This window comes from Vigna angularis, chromosome 10, assembly GCF_016808095.1.
Source record: "Vigna angularis cultivar LongXiaoDou No.4 chromosome 10, ASM1680809v1, whole genome shotgun sequence".
Taxonomy (NCBI): Eukaryota; Viridiplantae; Streptophyta; class Magnoliopsida; order Fabales; family Fabaceae; genus Vigna; species Vigna angularis.
Genome location: NC_068979.1, coordinates 517,283 through 537,041, shown reverse-complemented (window position 1 = coordinate 537,041; position 19,759 = coordinate 517,283). Strand labels below are relative to the sequence as shown.

Genomic DNA, 19,759 nt, shown 5'->3' with positions numbered 1-19,759 from the left:
TTGCTTGGGCCTGGCCCACAATTTCTCAGATCCAATCCAAATGATTTTAGGCCATTCCTTCCTGCACCCCATAATTGTCTGAATACCTATATTACCCCTGTTGTGTATTTGTGATGATAGTTGACGATTGGTGATGTTGTCTGACGGTGGTGGAATGTTTTTAAAAATACATTTCAAAGTACATAATTCAAAATAAGTTTGAAAAATAGATTATAGTTTATATAATTTGAAACATATTATTATATTCAAAAATATATTTTAAATTTGTATAATATAAAATATATTTTTTAAATATATCTCAAATTGAATTATCTAAAATGTATCTTTTAATCTAAAATTATATTTTCAGATATATAATCTAAAATATATCTTTTAAGATATGTCTTGTCCGATTAACTTGTTGATCGGATGATCAACCCATCAGTTAACTAAAATGGTACTTGAGATTACAATTTTATAAAAAGACTAAATAGTCAAGGTAGAATTGTTTAAAGTAAAAACCATTCTGATTAAATTTCTAATAAAAATTATTAAAATTTAAACCATGATGAAATTAAAAACAATAAGGGGAGAGTACATAGAAAAACTTTTTCAGGAATCATTAAACTAGTTGGAAGTACACAAAATACGTTTAAGCATCCTAATATCATAATTTTTTTATTATCATTATCCCTTCTAAAAAAAAAATCAATTTTCCTAAAAAAATCAAATTACAACAATTTCATAAACATTACACTTCAACGACATTGTAAAAACCATTATAAAGAAGGCAACATAAACTTTTTGATAAAATAACATTTCAAATTTCGAAAATTTACTATACAAATATAAGAATTTTTTAAATTGTATATAATACATAGTAAAAGTAAGAAAAATATCATCATAAGAATTACCTGCTAAAATTAAAACCTCAAAAAAAAAAAAAATTGAGCAAAAATAGGTGTTCTAAGAATAGATAGAGTTCCGCGAAGTTACAAGTTTGCTTTAGTTGGTGGGTTGACATGTTTGACTGCATGTGTTTGTCTTTTGGTAGGTTTAGCTCAGTCACACCTACCTTACATCATTTGAAGTTTGTGTTAAACTTAAACTTATTATAAATTATTATAATATCCTACAATCACATGTTTCATCTTGAGTGCCCAAAATTAATATTAAATTTTGATTAAAAAAATATTAATTTAAATAGCTCTTCTGAAGTACATATTTCATCTTTAGTGTACAAAATTAATATTATTTATCGAAAATTAAAATACTAACAATTATTCTTAATTATTGAGGTAACGTGTAAGAGATGAATAATTGTTATCAGATCTTGATATTATTAGTATTAATAAAGACATCAACTTTGACCATCATTCTCATGTTCCACTACTTAAGGAAATTTGACACCTCTCTTCTCTGCATCTCTCTGTTTTTCCTGAACTTCTCTCTGTTTTTTCTGAACTTTTCTGTTTTTGCTTCAATGGCGAAGGAGGAAAAGGAGATAGTGATGGAGCTTCTCCCTCTCATTCGAGTGTACAAAGATGGCACGGTGGATCGTCTTCTGAGCTCTCCAAACGTCCCAGCCTCCCTCGAAGACCCTGAAACTGGAGTCTCATCAAAAGACATAGTAATAGCAGACAACCCTTTGGTCTCTGCTCGCGTTTTCCTTCCCAAAAACCACAACAATCCCTCCCACAAACTTCCCATCTTTGTCTACTTCCACGGCGGCGCCTTCTGCGTTGAATCGGCTTTCTCCTTTTTCGTCCATCGCTATCTCAACATCTTAGTCTCCCAAGCCAACGTAATCGCCATCTCCGTTGACTTCAGACTCCTGCCGCACCACCCTCTTCCTGCAGCCTACCAAGATGGCTGGACCACTCTCCAGTGGATCGCTTCCCACGCCACCAATACCGCCGCCAACCCCGAGCCATGGGTACTCCACTACGCCGATTTCAACAAACTCTACGTAGGAGGCGAAACCAGCGGTGCTAACATCGCACACAACTTGCTTCTTCGTGCAGGGGAGGAGTCTCTGCATGGGGATCTCAAGATATTCGGTGCAGTGCTGAGCTCTCCCTTTTTCTGGGGCTCAAAGCCAATTGGGTCGGAGCCTGTCGAAGGGCACGAGCAGAGTTTGGCCATGAAAGTTTGGAGCTTGGCGTGCCCTGATGCTCCTGCTGGAATCGATAATCCCTGGATCAACCCTTGTGTCACTGGGGCACCCTCTTTGGCCACACTTGCGTGTTCTAAGATTCTGATCACCATCACCGGAAAAGACGAGTTCAGAGACAGAAATATTTTGTACCACGACACCATAAAGGAAAGTGGATGGCAGGGAGAAGTTGAATTGTTTGATGCTGGCGATGAAGAACATGCTTTCCAACTCTTCAAGCCTGAAACTGATAGAGCTAAAGCCATGATCAAACACTTGGCTTCGTTTCTGCTCTGAATGTTATTTTATTTCCACTTTCTTATCATCGAGTTAAGACAATAATATTTGAGAGATTTTATTGCCTTTGTTTTATCTCAATAAGAACAGAAGTTGTGTTCAATTTATTGTTTTGTGGTCAATATGCAATACAAAAATGAAATTTATTGAGAGTAGCAGTCCGTAAGAGAAGTTGATGTTTTTATTAAAATTTATTGGCTCTGAATATTAAGGTTAGCCTTTTTTTTTTTCAGTTCTGCCAGAGACTATGTAAATTTATTTTTAATTAATAATAATCAACGTTTCTTTAATTTTTTTAACAATAATTTTAAGAATCCACTTTCAGGAAATTATATTAATTGAAAAAGAAAGATTCCAGTATCAAACCCTATTCCTTAATATAAAAAATAGAAAAAATTTATCAGTCATATTTTTTTTTCACACCAGGTCATGTGTCTGCTACTTTTTTATTCTCTATCGTTAATTAGAAAAAAAAAAAAAAGCAAAGAGAGAATTTTTTATGTTCATATAGTTTATATACAAAGGAAGTCAAAGTTAAAGAAACATTTTTCTTAATTTCAGCTGGTTTCATTTAATTACAAACCATTCACTTATTAAAAACATATATATCTAACATCTTTTCCAAACTATAGGTTTTTTTTCATTTATAGACAAATCTAATTGTCTTATTACCGGAATGGGAAAAAATATTAAAATTACGTTTATATACAAGTCGTAGTTTTCATACAAATTCAAAAGAAATCAATTATGCAAAGACGTAGGAGTTTAGTTCTGAATCATTTAAAAAGATATTATAGTTATAAAATATTGTCAAATACATAAATAAGAAAAAAAAAGTCTTTTTTTCTTTTAATTTTTTTTCTTTTATTTTGCATTTTTATGTTTATTTTTATTTATTAACTTATTCGGTTATTATTTTTATTTTTTTTATTGAATTTCATTTTATTTTATTTTATGTTTATTTTATTTTTATAGCATGAAATGTGTGTGAGGATCCAAGCAGACAAATTCTGTGAGCATAAATCGTTTGCAACATGTAAAGACCTGAAAAATAGAGTGTTATAGAGCAAATTGATGTATTAGAATAATGAGATAGATTATTTTACTTTAAAATAATCTGATAATATAAAATGAAATTTTATAAACACTTCTCATTATTCTAAGAACACTTCATCTCTCTAAAACTCTATTCCTCAGAGTTCTCTGACTTCTCTCTACAAATTCTCTCTGCTGAGTTTTCTATTCGACGATCAGGAAGTGCCTAGGCGATCCTGGCGTTTGACCGATCAATTTCTCGTTCTTCAGCTGGTAAGTTGTCTCCCTTTTCTGTCCGTTCTTCTCTGAGTTGTGAGCATGCAATGAATTCGGGTTGCATGTGATTAGTAGTTATTTCTTCTATTTCTACCCCAATTTAGGTTCTAAGTGTGGTTCTCTATCGTCAATTGGTGAGTTGTAGGTTTCTGTTGAGTTTCCTTGCGCGGTTGAAGCGTTTCTGTGAGCTGATTTTATGTCTCTGAGGTAAGGGGAGCTAGCCACTGTATTGAATTGTGGTATGAAGTGTATATGTGTTGAATTTGATAGTATTTGACTGCTTGAGACTAAATTGTTAGTTCTAGAGTAATGTGAATTGAATGTGTTGAAAGGATGAAATTATGAAACTGTGATATGTTGTTGATGAACTGGTTTGGATGAATCTATGTGCTGTGATTGTGTAAATTGGAGGTTGTTGCTGTATGAGATCTGTTATGGGGATGAGAAAGTAAATTGTAAAGTGAATTGGGCTGATTTAATGTATTTTAGAGGAAGTGAGATAGTGAATTTGAGTAGTAGTGGTCAAGGGCTGTTAGTGACTGCTAGGGTAGTGTAGATAGGTCCTATGTGACTGGTTTGAGTCATCATAATGGTCAAAATCAGGTTCAAAGTGGTAGAATTGGTTTTGAGTCTCTAAGTTGATAAATTGGAGGTTTTAGAGTAGAGTTTGGTGCATAAACACTTTAGATTGGTGTTAGGAATGTTTAGAATCCTTTAGTCAAGTCTAATTTAGTATATACATCGAATTAGGAGTGTTAGAAGTTGGCCAAGTTGAGTGGAATTGGTAAGGAGTGGTTGAGTTGTATAATTCTGCAGAATTTCGTTCTGCAGATTATGCAGACTCGCTGTGCGAATGGATTCGCATAGCGAGTTACCTTGGCGAGGTGCTCTCTGCCAATGTACCCGCATAGCAAATGGGTGCGCTGTGCGAGTAAATTGAGAGGGTTGCTCTCTGTTTGTCAATCCGCATAGCGAGTCTAATCGCTATGCGACTGGTTGAGGTCTGAAACCATTATTCATTTTATTCGATCAGCGAGTGGGTCTCGCTCTGCGAGTGTTTGGGGGGTCAAGTCTCTGGATGAGGTTCTTGCGTAGCGAATTGGGTCGCTATGCGAGGGGTTGGGGTCTGTTGTATTTTACAATTTTATTCGCATAGCAAGTTTAGTCGCTATGCGAGAGATCGAGAATAGTTGGTCTCTGTCTAGGGCTTTCGCAAGGCGAGTTAGGTCGCTGTGCGAGAAGCTCATGGTCTCGCTATGCAAAGGTGTGCGCTGTGCGAGAGGTACGTTATAGTTCAAGTCTTGTGTATTCTTATGTTGTTTGATATGCATCAATAAGTGTTGTATGAAGTAAGTTGCAGTTGTATCATGTAATATCTGTGGTGATTGTGGTATGTTGTAATCAAAAGTGTAAAGTTCAAGTGTGGTTTATGGACGTAATTCCATGATCCTCAAGGAGAGGAGACATGGTGGTGCCCTATGTTGTGATTCAAAGTGAAATCTCTAGTTGAGATTCAAGTAAGTTTAGAATGGATGTAGGAGCTTAGTCTTGGGGGTTATCCTGAAACTCCAATGGTCTTTCGTTCTCAAGTAGAGAAGATTGATCCATGTCGTGAGGAGTAGCAGGAGGTCCTAGTCTTGGGTGCTTCTAGTATGGTCCAAGGTGAGTGATAACGGACTAACCTCGTGAGTGTGGTAGGGTGAAACCCATTGGCAATGGCTTTGCAAAGCAGTAGAAGCCACCACGAGTGCACGACCCGCCATAGCTCGACAATCATTCTAAGTCCGGACAGTCTGAGTCAGTGGGTGTTGTGTATGAAGAGTTTAAATGATGGGAATGTATAACATGCTTGTATGAAGTTTAATAAATTGTTGTATGATTAATCTTTGTTTAAACTAGGTTACCCTGTTCTGTGCTTATGTTTTGTATGTTATGTTGTTCTTCTTCTGCGATGACCATCCTTTGGATGTGAGCAGCAGAGGAAGAGGTCTCTTTGGAGCAAACATTGGATGGAGGTGATGCTGCTGCTGAGTAGTGCTTTTGTTCTTTAGAGCCTTGTGTATAGTTTTGGAATAGTTTTCAGTCTGTTTATAAAGTTTTAAATTTATAGTTGTTTTTGGATGACTGTAAAGATATCACTTTATGTTTTAGATGGATAACTGTACTACTTTATCATGCATGTTGCTTCTCTTTATTATAGTTTACACTATATATATTGGGATGTTACACAACACACCTTTAGTGCCTAAGCACATAAAATTTGTATGCAATTCCCAATGAAATAGTCATATATAATGCTTGGTTTGGCTTGTTCTCATCCTTCAGCATCATTGCTAAATGGTTGATTGTCTTTCCCTATATTTTCATTTAGTCTCTATGTAGTTGAGATGGAGGATAATGATTTATTTTCATTTAGTCTCCTATTATCTGTACTTGTTTATTTTTACTATTTTTTTTTTACTGCTACTAATACCATAGCATTGATTACATGTTCATGGAGGTTCAAAACTCATAGGTGTCTGAATTTCTAAAAGACATAAGACAGAGAATGACCATTTATCATCTTTGTGCACCCTATTCAACATATTGAATATCATGTGTTTGTTGTTTATCAGATACTGAATAACCCTCTCTATCTCATACTGAAGTTTTAATGATCGAGCCAACTTAACTTGAAAACGGTCCTCATTGATTCATCACATCCTGCTATTATCTATTATCTGATAAACAACAAACACATGATATTCAATATGTTGAATAGGGTGCACAGAGATGATAAATGATCGTTCTCTGTCTTATGTCTTTTAAAAATTCAGACACGAGTTTTGAACCTCCATAAACATGTAATCAATGCTATGGTATTAGTAGAAGTCAAAAAATAGTACAAATAGACAACTACAGATAATAGGAGAGGATATTTACTCGTAGAATGAGCTATAAAAGTGTTACCATCTTTCCAAATATCTTCAAGATTAGTTCTAGATTTGAGCTGATGAAAAGTATTAAAATCATAAGCCTTCAAAATAGGCAAGAGAAAAAGTAATATAGTTTTTAATTTTATAATCAGAATATCATTTAAAAATACCTTTGACACTGTCAATTTAATATAATGTAGCAGCTCCTTTGTAAGGGATTTATCTGAACGGCACAAGAGAAGAGTACCAATATTTAAAATATCCCCCAGAATTTCATTATGTAAATACATAGATTTACACATTTGTAAAAGATTATTAGCATAAGAAAGTGTCAGTCCTCTTATCACATAGTCTGCAATAGTACTCAGCATCTAGTTCAATAAATCCTGCAACTTTGCCAACCACTTTACTTAGCGATGGCACAATCAATATGAACAACCCAACCCATCATTCCCTTCACACTTGAGGTAAATATAGACACCATAATCTGTACATACAGACTATATCGAGCTGTTTCAATATATAATGTACTGGGGGTGCCTATTATTAAACCCAACGCAATTTATGTATATACCATGCACAAAATTTCACTTGAAAATTTGAATTCTTTGGATTTCAACTTGGCTGATGACCTAGCATTCTCAGCACCATGTGAGGCATGATTCTCAATGTTTATTGATTTTCTTCCTATGATTACCGAAGTTCGGGATTTTGCGGGTCAAGAAATTGAAGTTAAAAACTTGTTGATTCTGACTCAAAGGAGGCAATGATTTATTGAGCAAGGTTTTTGTGAACATTGGAATTAACAAATTTATTGCATGTTGATGCAGATTAGAATTTGTTTGAGATGGATGTTGCTTGCGGAATTGCCGGATTCAAGTATGATTGCTTGCTTTTCGGTATGAATGATGCATTTGGCATTTTTTGAGAAACTGCATTTTTTGATCCTGCTCATTAGAACAAAATATGAATGGGTATTGCTGATCATTCTAATTTGGTTACACTCTTGATTTGAAATTTGTTCTATTTTTATTTTTGCAGGACCAACAGTGCTTTGAACTTTGGATGGTTTTTCTTGTTTTACTGGTAAATTGACTGTTTTGCTGTTATGCACTTAAGCTTTGCTTCACATTTCCAACATAATTCACTTATTATCATTTCCCTTTGTGCTTGCAGCTTCACCTAGGATTCTGTATCTTAGCTGCAGTTGCTCCTCCCATAGTTTTCAAAGAAAAATCCTTGACGTAAGTTAGCTTTGTATATATACATTTCACTATTTGTTCCTTGTTTACATATTATATGATGACATGACATGAGTTGAATCTATGACATGTGCATAATTACTATACCACGTGTAAGTTACAAGAACTGATATATAAGTGGTCCTAGAATGACTAAGAAAGTAAAACATTGTATAGCCTGGTTCTTGAGGATAATAAATTTTGGGATATGATAAATACTATCTAGAAGCTGTGCTATTGTATTTTTTTTTAAGTGAGATGACTTTTATTTTTAAGTGTAAAAACCTAAGTATAATGATTAAGAAGATGTATATAGTTCTAATTATATCAATAATTCATGTATATTCCATATTATATATACATAACATTTAATTTATTCATGGAATAATAAGTCTTACACAATAATTAGTTTCAATTTATCCCTTGACGTGTTGATCTTACTATTATCCATCTGATTGAGGATTTCATTATCTAGGCACTGACTTTTGTTTCACTTTTTATCTTGTGTTTTTTAGTGTATGACAAGTTTGTTATTATTGATATGCAGTGTTGTGTTGTGTTCGTGTGGAATTGGAATTTGTGTCCCCTGAGAATGTTGCAGAAGTAGAAAAACTGGAGTTAGACTTCGTAATAGTACTCTTATTTAGAAATTTAGCCTTTGTCCTGTTAGGCGTTGTCCCTGAATTCACAAGGCGTTCTTTTTTGGGTTTATGAAAACAGGTGAAAAAACTGCTCCATTCCAGGCTATTCAAATCTAGTTTCAAGGAGTGAATTTAATCCAAATCTGTTTAATAGGGGTAGCCACATTAGGATAAAACTGTTTTATAGTGGGTAATAAAAGTAATTAGATACACCGGTTTTAATTGTTGAAACCTTGTTATATATTTCAGTTCAGTTTTTTTTAACTATTTTTTAGTTGAGTTCAGTTTACTTGAATTGTTTTATAATTAACTATAATTGTTTATATTTCAATTCAGTTTAGTACACTTTGTCCATCCCTAAAGAGAAGACATATGATACACTTAATATCAATATATACTCACCCTATAACCTCTATCAAACATAGCATGAGATGTGTCTGAGGATCCAAGCAGACAAATTCTGTGAGCATAAAATCGTTTGAAACACATCTTTAGTGCCTAAGCACATAAAATTTGTATGCAATTTTCAATGAAATAGTCATATATAATGCTTGGCTTGTTCTCATCCTTCAGCATCATTGCTAAATGGTTGACTGTCTTTTCCTATATTTTCATAGTTGAGATGGAGGATAATGATTTATTTTATCTATAACCAACCATACCAGAAATGTTCAGTGAGATATCCATATGTACGAGAAGATTGGTTAGAACAGGTAATGTTTGGAGATGCAGAACTCGAGAGAGAATTTTCCGTGTATATTTGCCAAGTGTACTAATTCACACATGGTGGGGAGAGAAAGAGAACACAGGAGCAAAGAAGACCGTTGTCAAGAGACAAGTCAACACGTGCCACCGGACAAATTCTTTTTCAGCTTTTCCATCTCCCTCACCAGACATCTCTGTATAACTTTTAATGGTACCTATAAAACACAGTTCATGACAAAACAACCGAACTAGAGAGATTTTGTTGAATTAACTAAATGGATCATGAAAAACGAAAATAAGGCATTCAAGGTCATATAACAAGCGCAATGCTACTAAAGCATTGATTTAGAATCTCACTAAATTACTATTATATCTTTAAAACATATTTTTTTTCTAATGAAACTAGATATTTATATTAATAATATCATTATAAAAGTTATTAATGAAATTATATATATTTTCTTTTCGTGTCAGCACATCATTAACTCCCATATGAACTTTGATCAGTACAAATTATACCAAATAGAGACAAGTTGAAACTTTTTTAAGCAGAGAACAAAGTTGAAACTTAAAAGTGAATTTAGACACTAAATAAACAATTAAACCAACAATGAATGCTCGTTTTCTCTTAAACTATTGTATTATTAGTCACGATCACTTCCTTCCAAAAATATCAATTTAATTTTAAAAAATAACAATTTAATTTTAAAATATTTAATCTTTTTAGTATATATATATATATATATATATATATATATATATATATATATATATATATATATATATATATATGATGTTTTTATGAATGATAAAACACCCTGCTTACATGCTGGTCCTTCCCTATTTAAGCAATTGGGCTGAATTGACAAATATGATGAATGTATTTCACTTTTACATTTCTGTGGTGTGTGTCTTTTTAACCTTTTTAACTTTTTGTTCTTACCAATATTTGCAGAAACATCCATCTGATTCAGCGTTTTGTGTACCATTCTCAAAGTTTTGTGGTGTGTATATGAAGGGGGTGAATAACTTCATTAAATTGTTAAGTATTCAGTTTTGAAATTCCAGCAAAATTGAAGAAGTCACAGTAATTATAAAGAGAAAGTTAGCAAAAAGTATAATTTATCATTTATTAATATTTGGTTGACTAATTATTACAAATAAAAATATATGACACTAGTTCTATTTTCATAATTTTAAATTTTAATACGAATATACAAACTTTTCACTCTCCAAAGTCCTTCACGGTCACACACTTCCACTGTGATTGGAGGCAGTATTGATCATAATTGGTCTATTTTCTATCCTTCTCATATTTCACTACACTCTTTATCGCTTATCAATTGGTGTACCTATTAAACTTATTAGAACTAACACCAAGTTTTAATAACTCGACTTGACGTAACATTATCAAACTCTTCATTTCTATATTTTAATTTAACTGAATTTTTAAGTTAAAATAAAACATTTATTAAAACATAGAAACTATTTAAATTTACCAACTGAATGGTTATATCTAAGATTAAAATATAAGAAGTAAAATTCTAGATTTTCTTATTATTTATATACATCCTATTTTATCGTACATAAGTAAATAAAAAAGACGTTTAATTTTGAACGGGAAAGTATTTAAAAGAACCGAACTAAACATTTTCATTTTAAATTTAATACTTATAAAAATTAAATTAAAAAGAGAAGAGCATTTATACATTGAAAATTTCTATAATTTGTTATACGTCTAAAAATCTAATTTTTTATAAACTAAATTTAAGTAATTGTAAGAAGCACAACAATTGCACTATTGTCTATAAATTTACGAATTTGTTTTTTATATGATTACGTTCTCAACATTAATATAAATTCACTGGTATTAATCCAGTTGAGTCTTTGACTGTTGAAAGTAATGTGGGATTACCATTGCGTTTTCGTTCGTTTTATTTTCATTTTTTCCGATTCCGTAAGTTGAGCTAGAGAGGGTAGAATTGGAGAGAACAAAAATATGTATTAATATTCCTGTAACACTATTCCTAATTCATACTAGGATTCAACTTTACAAGAGAATTTGTTGAAGATATCAAAATCTAAGAAAATTACACACGTATTATCCTTTGTTCTGAGCGTTTTAGCCTCATTCAACAACAAGCTTGCAGCTTTTTCTGCTATATTCTCTCTCTCTGAATAACATTTCTCCTTCATCTGTGCAGGTGAGAAAACAAACTGTCAAGAGAAAATTGATATGAAAAAAGGGTAATACCACAAGCTAGAAACAAAAAGCTATTTTACACAAAACCTGCAACACAAGCTGTATTGCCTTCTTCACGCTGATGACATCCCACAGCCCATCACTGAAAATTTTGCAGATGCCAATGTTAGACTTTCAACATGATCAAAAGAAAAAAATGTGAATGTTCAACAACTAAACTGGTGACAAAACTGTTCAAAGAAAAATCACAATTGTTTGGATTTAAACAAATAATCATTCTATTGACTATGTCAAAAAGGAATAAAAAGCTCCTCTAAAAGTGAGTGAGTAATGGCGTATCCATCAATTCAATTTACAGTCTATTGTGATATTAACCCACCAATAGTTCTAAGGTGAATCACATTTACTTGTTCACTTTAGAAGAGCCTTTTCCTTCCAGAAGGAACATCACCAAAAAGACGGTGAACCTTGAACCATGACACAGAAGATATATTTTTCACTAGAAATTCAAAAAACATGCATCAGAACCAATATCACCTAGCTAGAATAGCAAAAGCTTTGCTTGCTTGATCAATGTGCACAACTTCACTTATGTAAGGTTCTGAACTGAACCGGGTATCCTGCTGTTTCAGGAATTTGTCCCCAAGCATTCTTGCCAGATTTATACCTGCATCAAGTGAGAATCAGAATCCGCAATTGCCAAGTCAAATATAGTAACTCAAGAAAATGAAATTTGATCTGTTCCAGTGAATTTTTTCCCATCACATACCATATAGACGTGTTTCCCCTTCTTTTAAGGGTTCGCCTGTCTCTTCGATTCTGAGTCTTTCTGAATAATTCGTTATCTTGTGATCTTCTGTCATCTTGATTTGCTTCCCATTCAAACTGGGAAAAATAATTCATTATGAATTTCATAAAAGTGTAACCACAAGAATTCTAGAATGTTTAAGTCAAGAAAATCAAAAGTTCAAAATCTATAGCTAAAACATTACTTAGTCACTCAGATATGAAAAGGCATCTATTAGTACTGCAACTGTTGCATTAAGTTAATACCAGTGAAAACTTTCAAATAGACAAAACTGCAGAGCTACCAACCACTTCAAAGGTTCCAGAACTAATAATGCCATGATTTTCTTGCGTAAAAATATTATCTATCAATAAATTATAGATCACATGCATCTTAACATAACAAGAAAAGTGAAGTGAAACTAGTATAAACCATTATAACCATTAGTTTTCTGATAGCCTGGTTGTCATTTTTCCTACCCTTGACCCATTCAAAATTTAAACAAGCTACCAAAGCATTCCAGTTGATTAGATAAACAAACCTCATAATACAGGTGGAGTCCCCCACATTAGCACATTGTGCAAAGAAATTTTCTTCACCATCAGTCCACACCAGAAGCACTGTTGCTGTACATCCCTGCAAAGAGTTTGTTAATAAAGCATACAGAAGTTTGATTAGCATATATTGTTGTAGTCAAATTTTTACAATACCAACCAATAAAAAATAACCATGGGTTTTACTTTAAACATGGTTATTATAAAAGAAAACAAATTTGTGATTGGATCATTGTATAAAAAAAACTCCACTACTAGGAGATGTACAATCTATTTAATATGCAAACCATAAATATAAAATTTACAACAAAAAAAAATCATGTATATGTCCTGGGGATACGCTAAACAACATCAAGAGGGTAGCACATAATACCTCATAATGGTGATTCATATGATCTTCCGTTTGAGAAAATGCATCTCGAAGAACATCTGAAGCATCACCGAGTGACAAAACTCTCTCCCTCCTTGATGAATCCGATAATATACTAGCAATTACCTCAGGAAAAAGTCTGAAAAAGAAATACAAAAAATTAGTAGTATTTTGCACATTAAGAAAAGTAAAACCTTGGATAAATAACTAATATATGCACAGAAGGTTATTGCTATTACATAATACAAGAAGCAGAGAGAGGCGTCTATTAGTTAGTTTGTTATTCACTAATGATTGCTAGTTTATAAAGAGGTTATTGAGTTGTTAGCTACTTTTCCCTCATGTACTGCATTAATATAAACAGTTAGAATAATTTATCAGACTCAGATTGCAATAATTTTTTTAAAGCTTTCTCAATATTCTTTTCTTAAATGTCAAATGTTATCAGAGCTCCATTTGGAGCTCTGCCGCACATGCTTCTTTGACCATGGCTTGAGGAGTTAACAATAAAGGTCCGAGGAATTCAGGTAATAATTCCAGTTAATCTTGCACAAGATTCCTTAAGCCCTTCATCCATCCAAATGATAGTTCTGTCGCTGCCCTTTCTCCTTTCTGGTAACTGGTGCTAACTATCATAAGTGGGCTTGAACAATGCAAGGCACTTGGATTTCAAAGAGAAGAGATTCATAAATGGGAGCGCACCGGGAAATCTGATAGGTTCTCAGCTAGGAAACTTGGGAATGATGCAATAATTTAGTTTCCTTGGATATTGAATTCAATTTTGAAAAACATTGTTTACCTTGTACTAGCATCCAATTTTTGGAGTGATTTGAGGGAAAAAATTTCGCATGCAGATTTGGTTAGAATTTGAGACCCAACTGAAATTACATTTGATTAAACAAAACAATATTTCTGTTATTGATTTCTTTAATGAGCTAAAGGCTTTTTGGGAAGAACTTAATCATTGTAGCTCTTTACCTGTTAAACTTTAGAAAGAGTAACATTGTGTGATGCGTTTTCTTGATGGATTAAATGAAAATTTTAATATTGATTAAATCACAGATCCTGTTGATGAATCCTCTACCACCAATGACTAACATGTTGTCTAAGGTGTTAAAACATGAGGGAAAAGTAACTAATTAACAAACAACTTAATAACCACTTTATAAACAAACATCAGTAGAAAAAACTACTATTTATTAAATTACTCCTTTAACTATTTCTAATTTCACTTAGCAAGTAGCAAGATTCTTCAGATTCAGAAATCATATTATATATTTAGTATTACCAGGATTATTTATAACCAAATAATCATAATAATACCACAGAAGAGTAACCTATCAGAAATGTAGTCGGTGGCATCCATCCAGACAGGTTCAGAATTACTTCAGAACATATGCATGGATGGCTGAGGAAATTGTTGTGTTTCATCAAACTTATATTCGTATACTTATTATCTACATATTTTAATGGGCTAAAAACATACTTTCGTACAAATTAGAGTAGGATAAAAATTCATAACTAAGGCACAATAAGAGCTCATTACATTATTGGTTCAGGATAGATTAAAAAGAAATGAAAATCACTTTACTGGCCAGGAGTGTTGGAGATGCAAAATTTCAGATGATGGCAAGCAAACAACCAATGGACAGTGCATTTGGTGAAACTAGGGGTTTAAGCAGGGAAGGCGCAAAAACACTCAGGAATGTACTTATACCTAAAACACCCTCCTTAATGTGAATTTTTTTGGACTTACAGCATGAATAATAATACAAAGGGCCAACTGATGCTGAATTAACTGTTATGTTTACAAGAATAGGAACAAAAAAGATCACTTGGTCTCCGATACTACATAAACTAACCATTCCTAAAGCTTGAGTTGTTTAGTCAATGTGAAAAATAGAACTGTATTACGCCCCTAGCAATACAAATTACGGGAAACCAAGTTCACAAGACTGTAAAATAATTAAGAATATTCTATTATACAATAACATTATTCTCAAATATTCTCTAGAAATTTTAACACTGCCCCTGAAGTTAAAGCTTACTAAATTTTAAGGTTATTACAATGAAATACATTCATAGTAGAAAGTAAGATAAGACTGTAACTGTAATACAGTGGTAGTAGCAAGCAACACTAGGGATAAAGTCAGGTCATCTAGGACTTCTGGTCTGATTGTTAGCAAAGACAGATGTTACTCTAGCATTCTCATTCCTTGCTGGCATTGTGAAACCAAAAATAATACCAAAAAGACAAGAGGAAAGGCAAGGATTTAAAAGGAACCTAAAGTTGCAAGAAGACAAACACGCAAGAGGATAAAAGGTAAAGAGAAAGCCGGAACAGATCATAAAACACAGCAACTGAGTGGATTGAACAAGAGCAGGTCAAAACCCAAACGCAGCATTGAGAACCATTTGTAGGAGCAGGAAGAAAGATAGTAGAGGTTTTTAACACTAGACTGGCTGCATCAAGGTGCAAGAAGGAGATGGAAGCAGGAAAGATAACTGCAATACTGCACTATGGCAGAGTAGCAACCTTACCTACTACATTCAAATAGCATAACGGTTTTCTATACCTCCATTGCAGCCAAAATTATAATATAGGATTCAAAACCCCAGTTTTGACCTGTGTAATGTTGTTTAGGATTTATTTTAGATAACAAGATAACATTATGATTTCTCCCTCATTTTCTAAAGCACTTTTGCTTTACAAATGTAATAGAATTTGAAAGTCATAACAGGACTATTTTATTTTTGTCATGTCTCGTTCTTTCTTCTACTTTTAGATTGCTTAGTTCACATTCTGCTCCCTTTTTATCAAATATTTTTGGCTCTATTTCTGGTTATGCCACAATATTCACTCATTTTCTAACTTCATTACTACGTTTACATTGCTCCTAGAACAAGGGTGATGGTGTGTGTAAATTTACTTTTGCTTTAGAAATGTAATACAGTTTGAAAACCTAAACAGGGCTGTTTTATTTTCGTCATGTTCCATTATTTTTTCTTCTTTTAGACTGCCTAGTTCCCTTTCTGGTAATTTTGGTCAAATTTGTTTTGCTCCTTTTCTATTGACGTCACCATATTCATTCATTTTTTACTTCATTACTATGTCGATATTGCTCCTAGAATGATGGTCACTGGGCATGTAAATTATCACGTATTATTTATCACGACTTTCTTTAATTGTCAAATTTTCATTAATTTAAATGAGTAGTACAAATTATATAGTTAATATCATAATATTTGAAATAACAATCATCCTGCTTTCCACTAGCATTTTCAGAGTTAGTTCCAAGATGGATAAGTATGCCTATGAGATCATCCAAGATAGTCTAGATACAATAATGATACTTTTATTTTCTAAATATTCTATCTGTGGGCAAGTCAATTCAATCTATTACATAAATTAATGGTTTGATCAATTACAGTGTGAGAAGTCACTAAAAGAACAAAAACCCATACTATAAACATATTTAAGCTACCAAAGGATGAAGGAGAAAGTTGAAATAAATGGGACATATCACATATTATACAACAATTTGCAGAAGATGTTCAAAGATAGCACTAATATGCACATTACTGGATCACGGAGATCTAACTTGACAACAATAAATAACCACAGCTTGAAAAGATTGAATAATTATAATTATTTCTATTTATCAAGTACCCTATCCACAGTAAAAAATAAAAAATAAAAGAGAGAGAGAGAGAGAGAGAGTGAGAAGTACGGAATATGCAAGCATTAACATAAAGTTTCATAAAAATGGCAACCAAATAGCATAGCCAATCAAAGTAAAAAAGTACTAACTTGCTAGCAGATTTGGCAGCCCCATCTCCACCATGACCATCACAAACGCCAAAAAGTCCAAACTGGAAATAAGGATTAGAGGTGGGTTAGGTTCCTCTGGTAAGTGAGAAACAAAGCAACAGAAGAGAGACCTTCGCTAAGAAGTTCTACGAATAAATCCAAAAACCTGATTCAGCCCAGGTAGAGGCCATTGATAATAGCAAACATCTTCCATGGGAAACCTTTTTCCTCCTCTACGCATAGCCATTGGATCTGATGCCATGCCAACTCCAAAGGGAATGTGATGCTGAGTTTGGGATGTAATATGGACCTGCCATATATATTAAATCACAGAGAATTACATAGAGTTTTTTTTACACAAGAATTCTACAATAGCATTAAAAAAATGCAACGCCAGCATACTCACTTCAAGTATACCATTTTATAGTAAAAGGTATTTTGAAAAACAGACAAAAATAACTTAATCACTTAAAATTTAAATACAAAAGACTTTGGAAAAGGCATGTGGAGAACTTTCTTTTACTGAGTGAACACAAAATAATCGCATTTACTCCTTAGTTGTAGAAGACACATTTCCTATCTCACACAAGGGAGAAAATTGATCATCGAAAGAACAAAAGCTATAATCTTAACTCAATCTAGTTAAAATATAATTTTCGATATGTAACTTCTAGTCACACTAGCTCGACAGAAACAGTCGCATTTTATTTTATATCAATAAAACTATATTGCAAGCATGAAAAACAGGACAGGAGTTGACATTCAAATAAATTTCTAAACAATAAATTCAAAGTAAAAGCCTTCTTGGAGTATAAAGGAAAGCAGAAAATTATATAATAATGATTTAGCCACTAAAAATTATTCAACCGGCATATACTGCAGACGGTCTCTTCAGCTAATATCATGCATACAGGTATAAGCTTCGCATCTATGACAATCAGAAGCCAAAACCTAAAACACTGGTAGCCATTTTAACTGAGATCACTCCTAATACTCACCATTACTTTTGATGTTGTCCCAAGTGTTATGATATCTCCATTAGCAAGACTCATTGGATTTCCCCAATTCCTACTTTCAGTGTCTGGGTGGTTGATTGGCTTAGAGTTCAATAGTGTTCCATTCAGACTACCCATGTCCACCAACTCCCATTTCATTTTCTGAAAGATCAATTATAAGAATAGTTACCACACACCATACATATTAAAAATCCAATTGCAAGTCCAAGAGCACACAGAGTTTACATCCAAATTCCATTTTATCATAGCGTGCTTTCCTGACACTTCTGAATCTTTTATCAACAAATCACTCGGAGAGACTCTTCCCATGGTTAGCGGTAGACGAGAGGAATTGATCGACTGTACAGAACAACGAAGTCCTCGAGAAGGGCCACTGATAACCTCCAGAGTGAGACAACTTCCTGCACTTCTAAGAAAAGGATGTCATTATGTTGACATGTTTAGCACGTAAAGAAAATGCAAATACATAACAGAAACAAAATAAAAAAGACTCGGGAAATTACTTTGATCGGAGATATTCCATTGCACTAAGTCCTGTAGTCTATCATTTCGAAAATTGGGAGTTCCCTGCTTTTGAAACTGTGCTAATTGAGCTGTGGAAAGCCTAAGGGTTTGACCAACATCAACATCGTCAGAGGAAGGATCAGAGATCACATCCACGACCAAAGCATCACCACTCAGGTGTATAGTAGGTGGAACAGAAAGGTTTTGAACCCTTTGCTTATGAACAAGCCCTTGGCCATGGGTCCGAGGAGAGCGAAAATGAGCTTCAGTGGGATAACATGCACCCTCGAGATCATAATCTCGAGGCAATTCATTGATCTGATTTAACGGCGACGCATTTGCATCCTCTTCATCGGTAACAAGGGGGTGCTCCAGCTCGCCCTTCGATTCGCAAGATCAATTAAATTTCAAAGATCGTAAATAATGAAATCAGAGTTTGCGATTAGGGAGAGAAAATCGAATGGTGAAAATAGAAAGAAAAAAAAAGAAAAAAAAAAGAAAAAAGAATTGTATTGGTGGGAGGGAGTACCTACCTTTATAGAAGAAAGGAAACGCTGAGAGAAAAAGAAGCGCCATGGTTTGAACAGAAAGAAGAGGAAGATGATGATGAGAAGAAGCATAAGGAGAAGAAGCACAGTCAGAATGGTTTGTAGCATCGTACCCATCGTCTTCCTTCTCTCTCTACTCTTTCGCAAGAGAGATTGGGTCTGGGTTTGCGAGAACCTCGCTTTGAAATGGTCACACTTTTTTTTTTTCGAATTAAATCTTCATCTTACAAATTACGATACACCTGCATTATGATTGTTCCAATGTTAATTAAATTCTTAAAACTTACAACTTCTTTTTATTATTAAATAAAATTCTTAAGAAATACTACTTCTTTCTTCTTGTAATTATCGTTATTACAAATTACGACACATCAGGATCACGATTGCTGCAACCTTAAATAAATTCCTAAGAAATACTTCTTTTTTACATTATAATATAACAATGATATGATGTGGGAACCGTTTAATTTGTAAGTATTTAATTATATATTTAGTATTAATAGTTATGCAAAACTTACTTTTTAATTATCTATTTTATTTTTTATTATATAAAATGTAATTTTACCTTTTTTTTTTCTTCATACGTTTACATTATTTTGTCGAAGGAGGTAAAACTTAAAGCATGTTGATCTTGTAAGTGTAATTTTTTTATTTTTAAATAATTCAATTTGACTACATAAAAATTTCTTGTATTATAATAGTACAAGTTTCTACGTCTTATT

At 33.1% G+C, this 19,759-nt stretch overlaps 2 protein-coding genes and 1 long non-coding RNA gene across 3 annotated transcripts; 2 read left to right on the top strand and 1 right to left on the bottom strand.

Annotated features, from left to right (window-relative positions):
- Positions 1 to 1,380: 1,380 nt before the first annotated feature.
- On the top strand, positions 1,381 to 2,587 carry LOC108319923 (2-hydroxyisoflavanone dehydratase). Its single transcript, XM_017551241.2, has one exon. The coding sequence runs from the start codon at positions 1,463 to 1,465 to the stop codon at positions 2,429 to 2,431; it is 969 nt and encodes a 322-aa protein (XP_017406730.1). The 5' UTR covers positions 1,381 to 1,462; the 3' UTR covers positions 2,432 to 2,587.
- A 1,023-nt stretch (positions 2,588 to 3,610) lies between these two features.
- On the top strand, positions 3,611 to 8,723 carry LOC108319937 (uncharacterized). The gene is made up of 6 exons (XR_008245648.1): positions 3,611 to 3,739; positions 3,888 to 3,949; positions 7,488 to 7,556; positions 7,699 to 7,743; positions 7,834 to 7,901; positions 8,446 to 8,723. It is a non-coding gene; the product is annotated as an uncharacterized LOC108319937 (long non-coding RNA).
- A 2,503-nt stretch (positions 8,724 to 11,226) lies between these two features.
- LOC108319963 (protein phosphatase 2C 70) lies at positions 11,227 to 19,251 on the bottom strand. Its single transcript, XM_017551282.2, has 12 exons — positions 19,023 to 19,251; positions 18,489 to 18,870; positions 18,211 to 18,386; positions 17,968 to 18,126; positions 17,136 to 17,279; positions 16,970 to 17,031; positions 13,162 to 13,297; positions 12,776 to 12,870; positions 12,217 to 12,332; positions 11,985 to 12,114; positions 11,535 to 11,589; positions 11,227 to 11,440 (listed from the first exon to the last, which is right to left on the bottom strand). The coding sequence occupies exons 1-12, from the start codon at positions 19,152 to 19,154 to the stop codon at positions 11,282 to 11,284; spliced, it is 1,746 nt and encodes a 581-aa protein (XP_017406771.1). The 5' UTR covers positions 19,155 to 19,251; the 3' UTR covers positions 11,227 to 11,281.
- Positions 19,252 to 19,759: the final 508 nt, after the last annotated feature.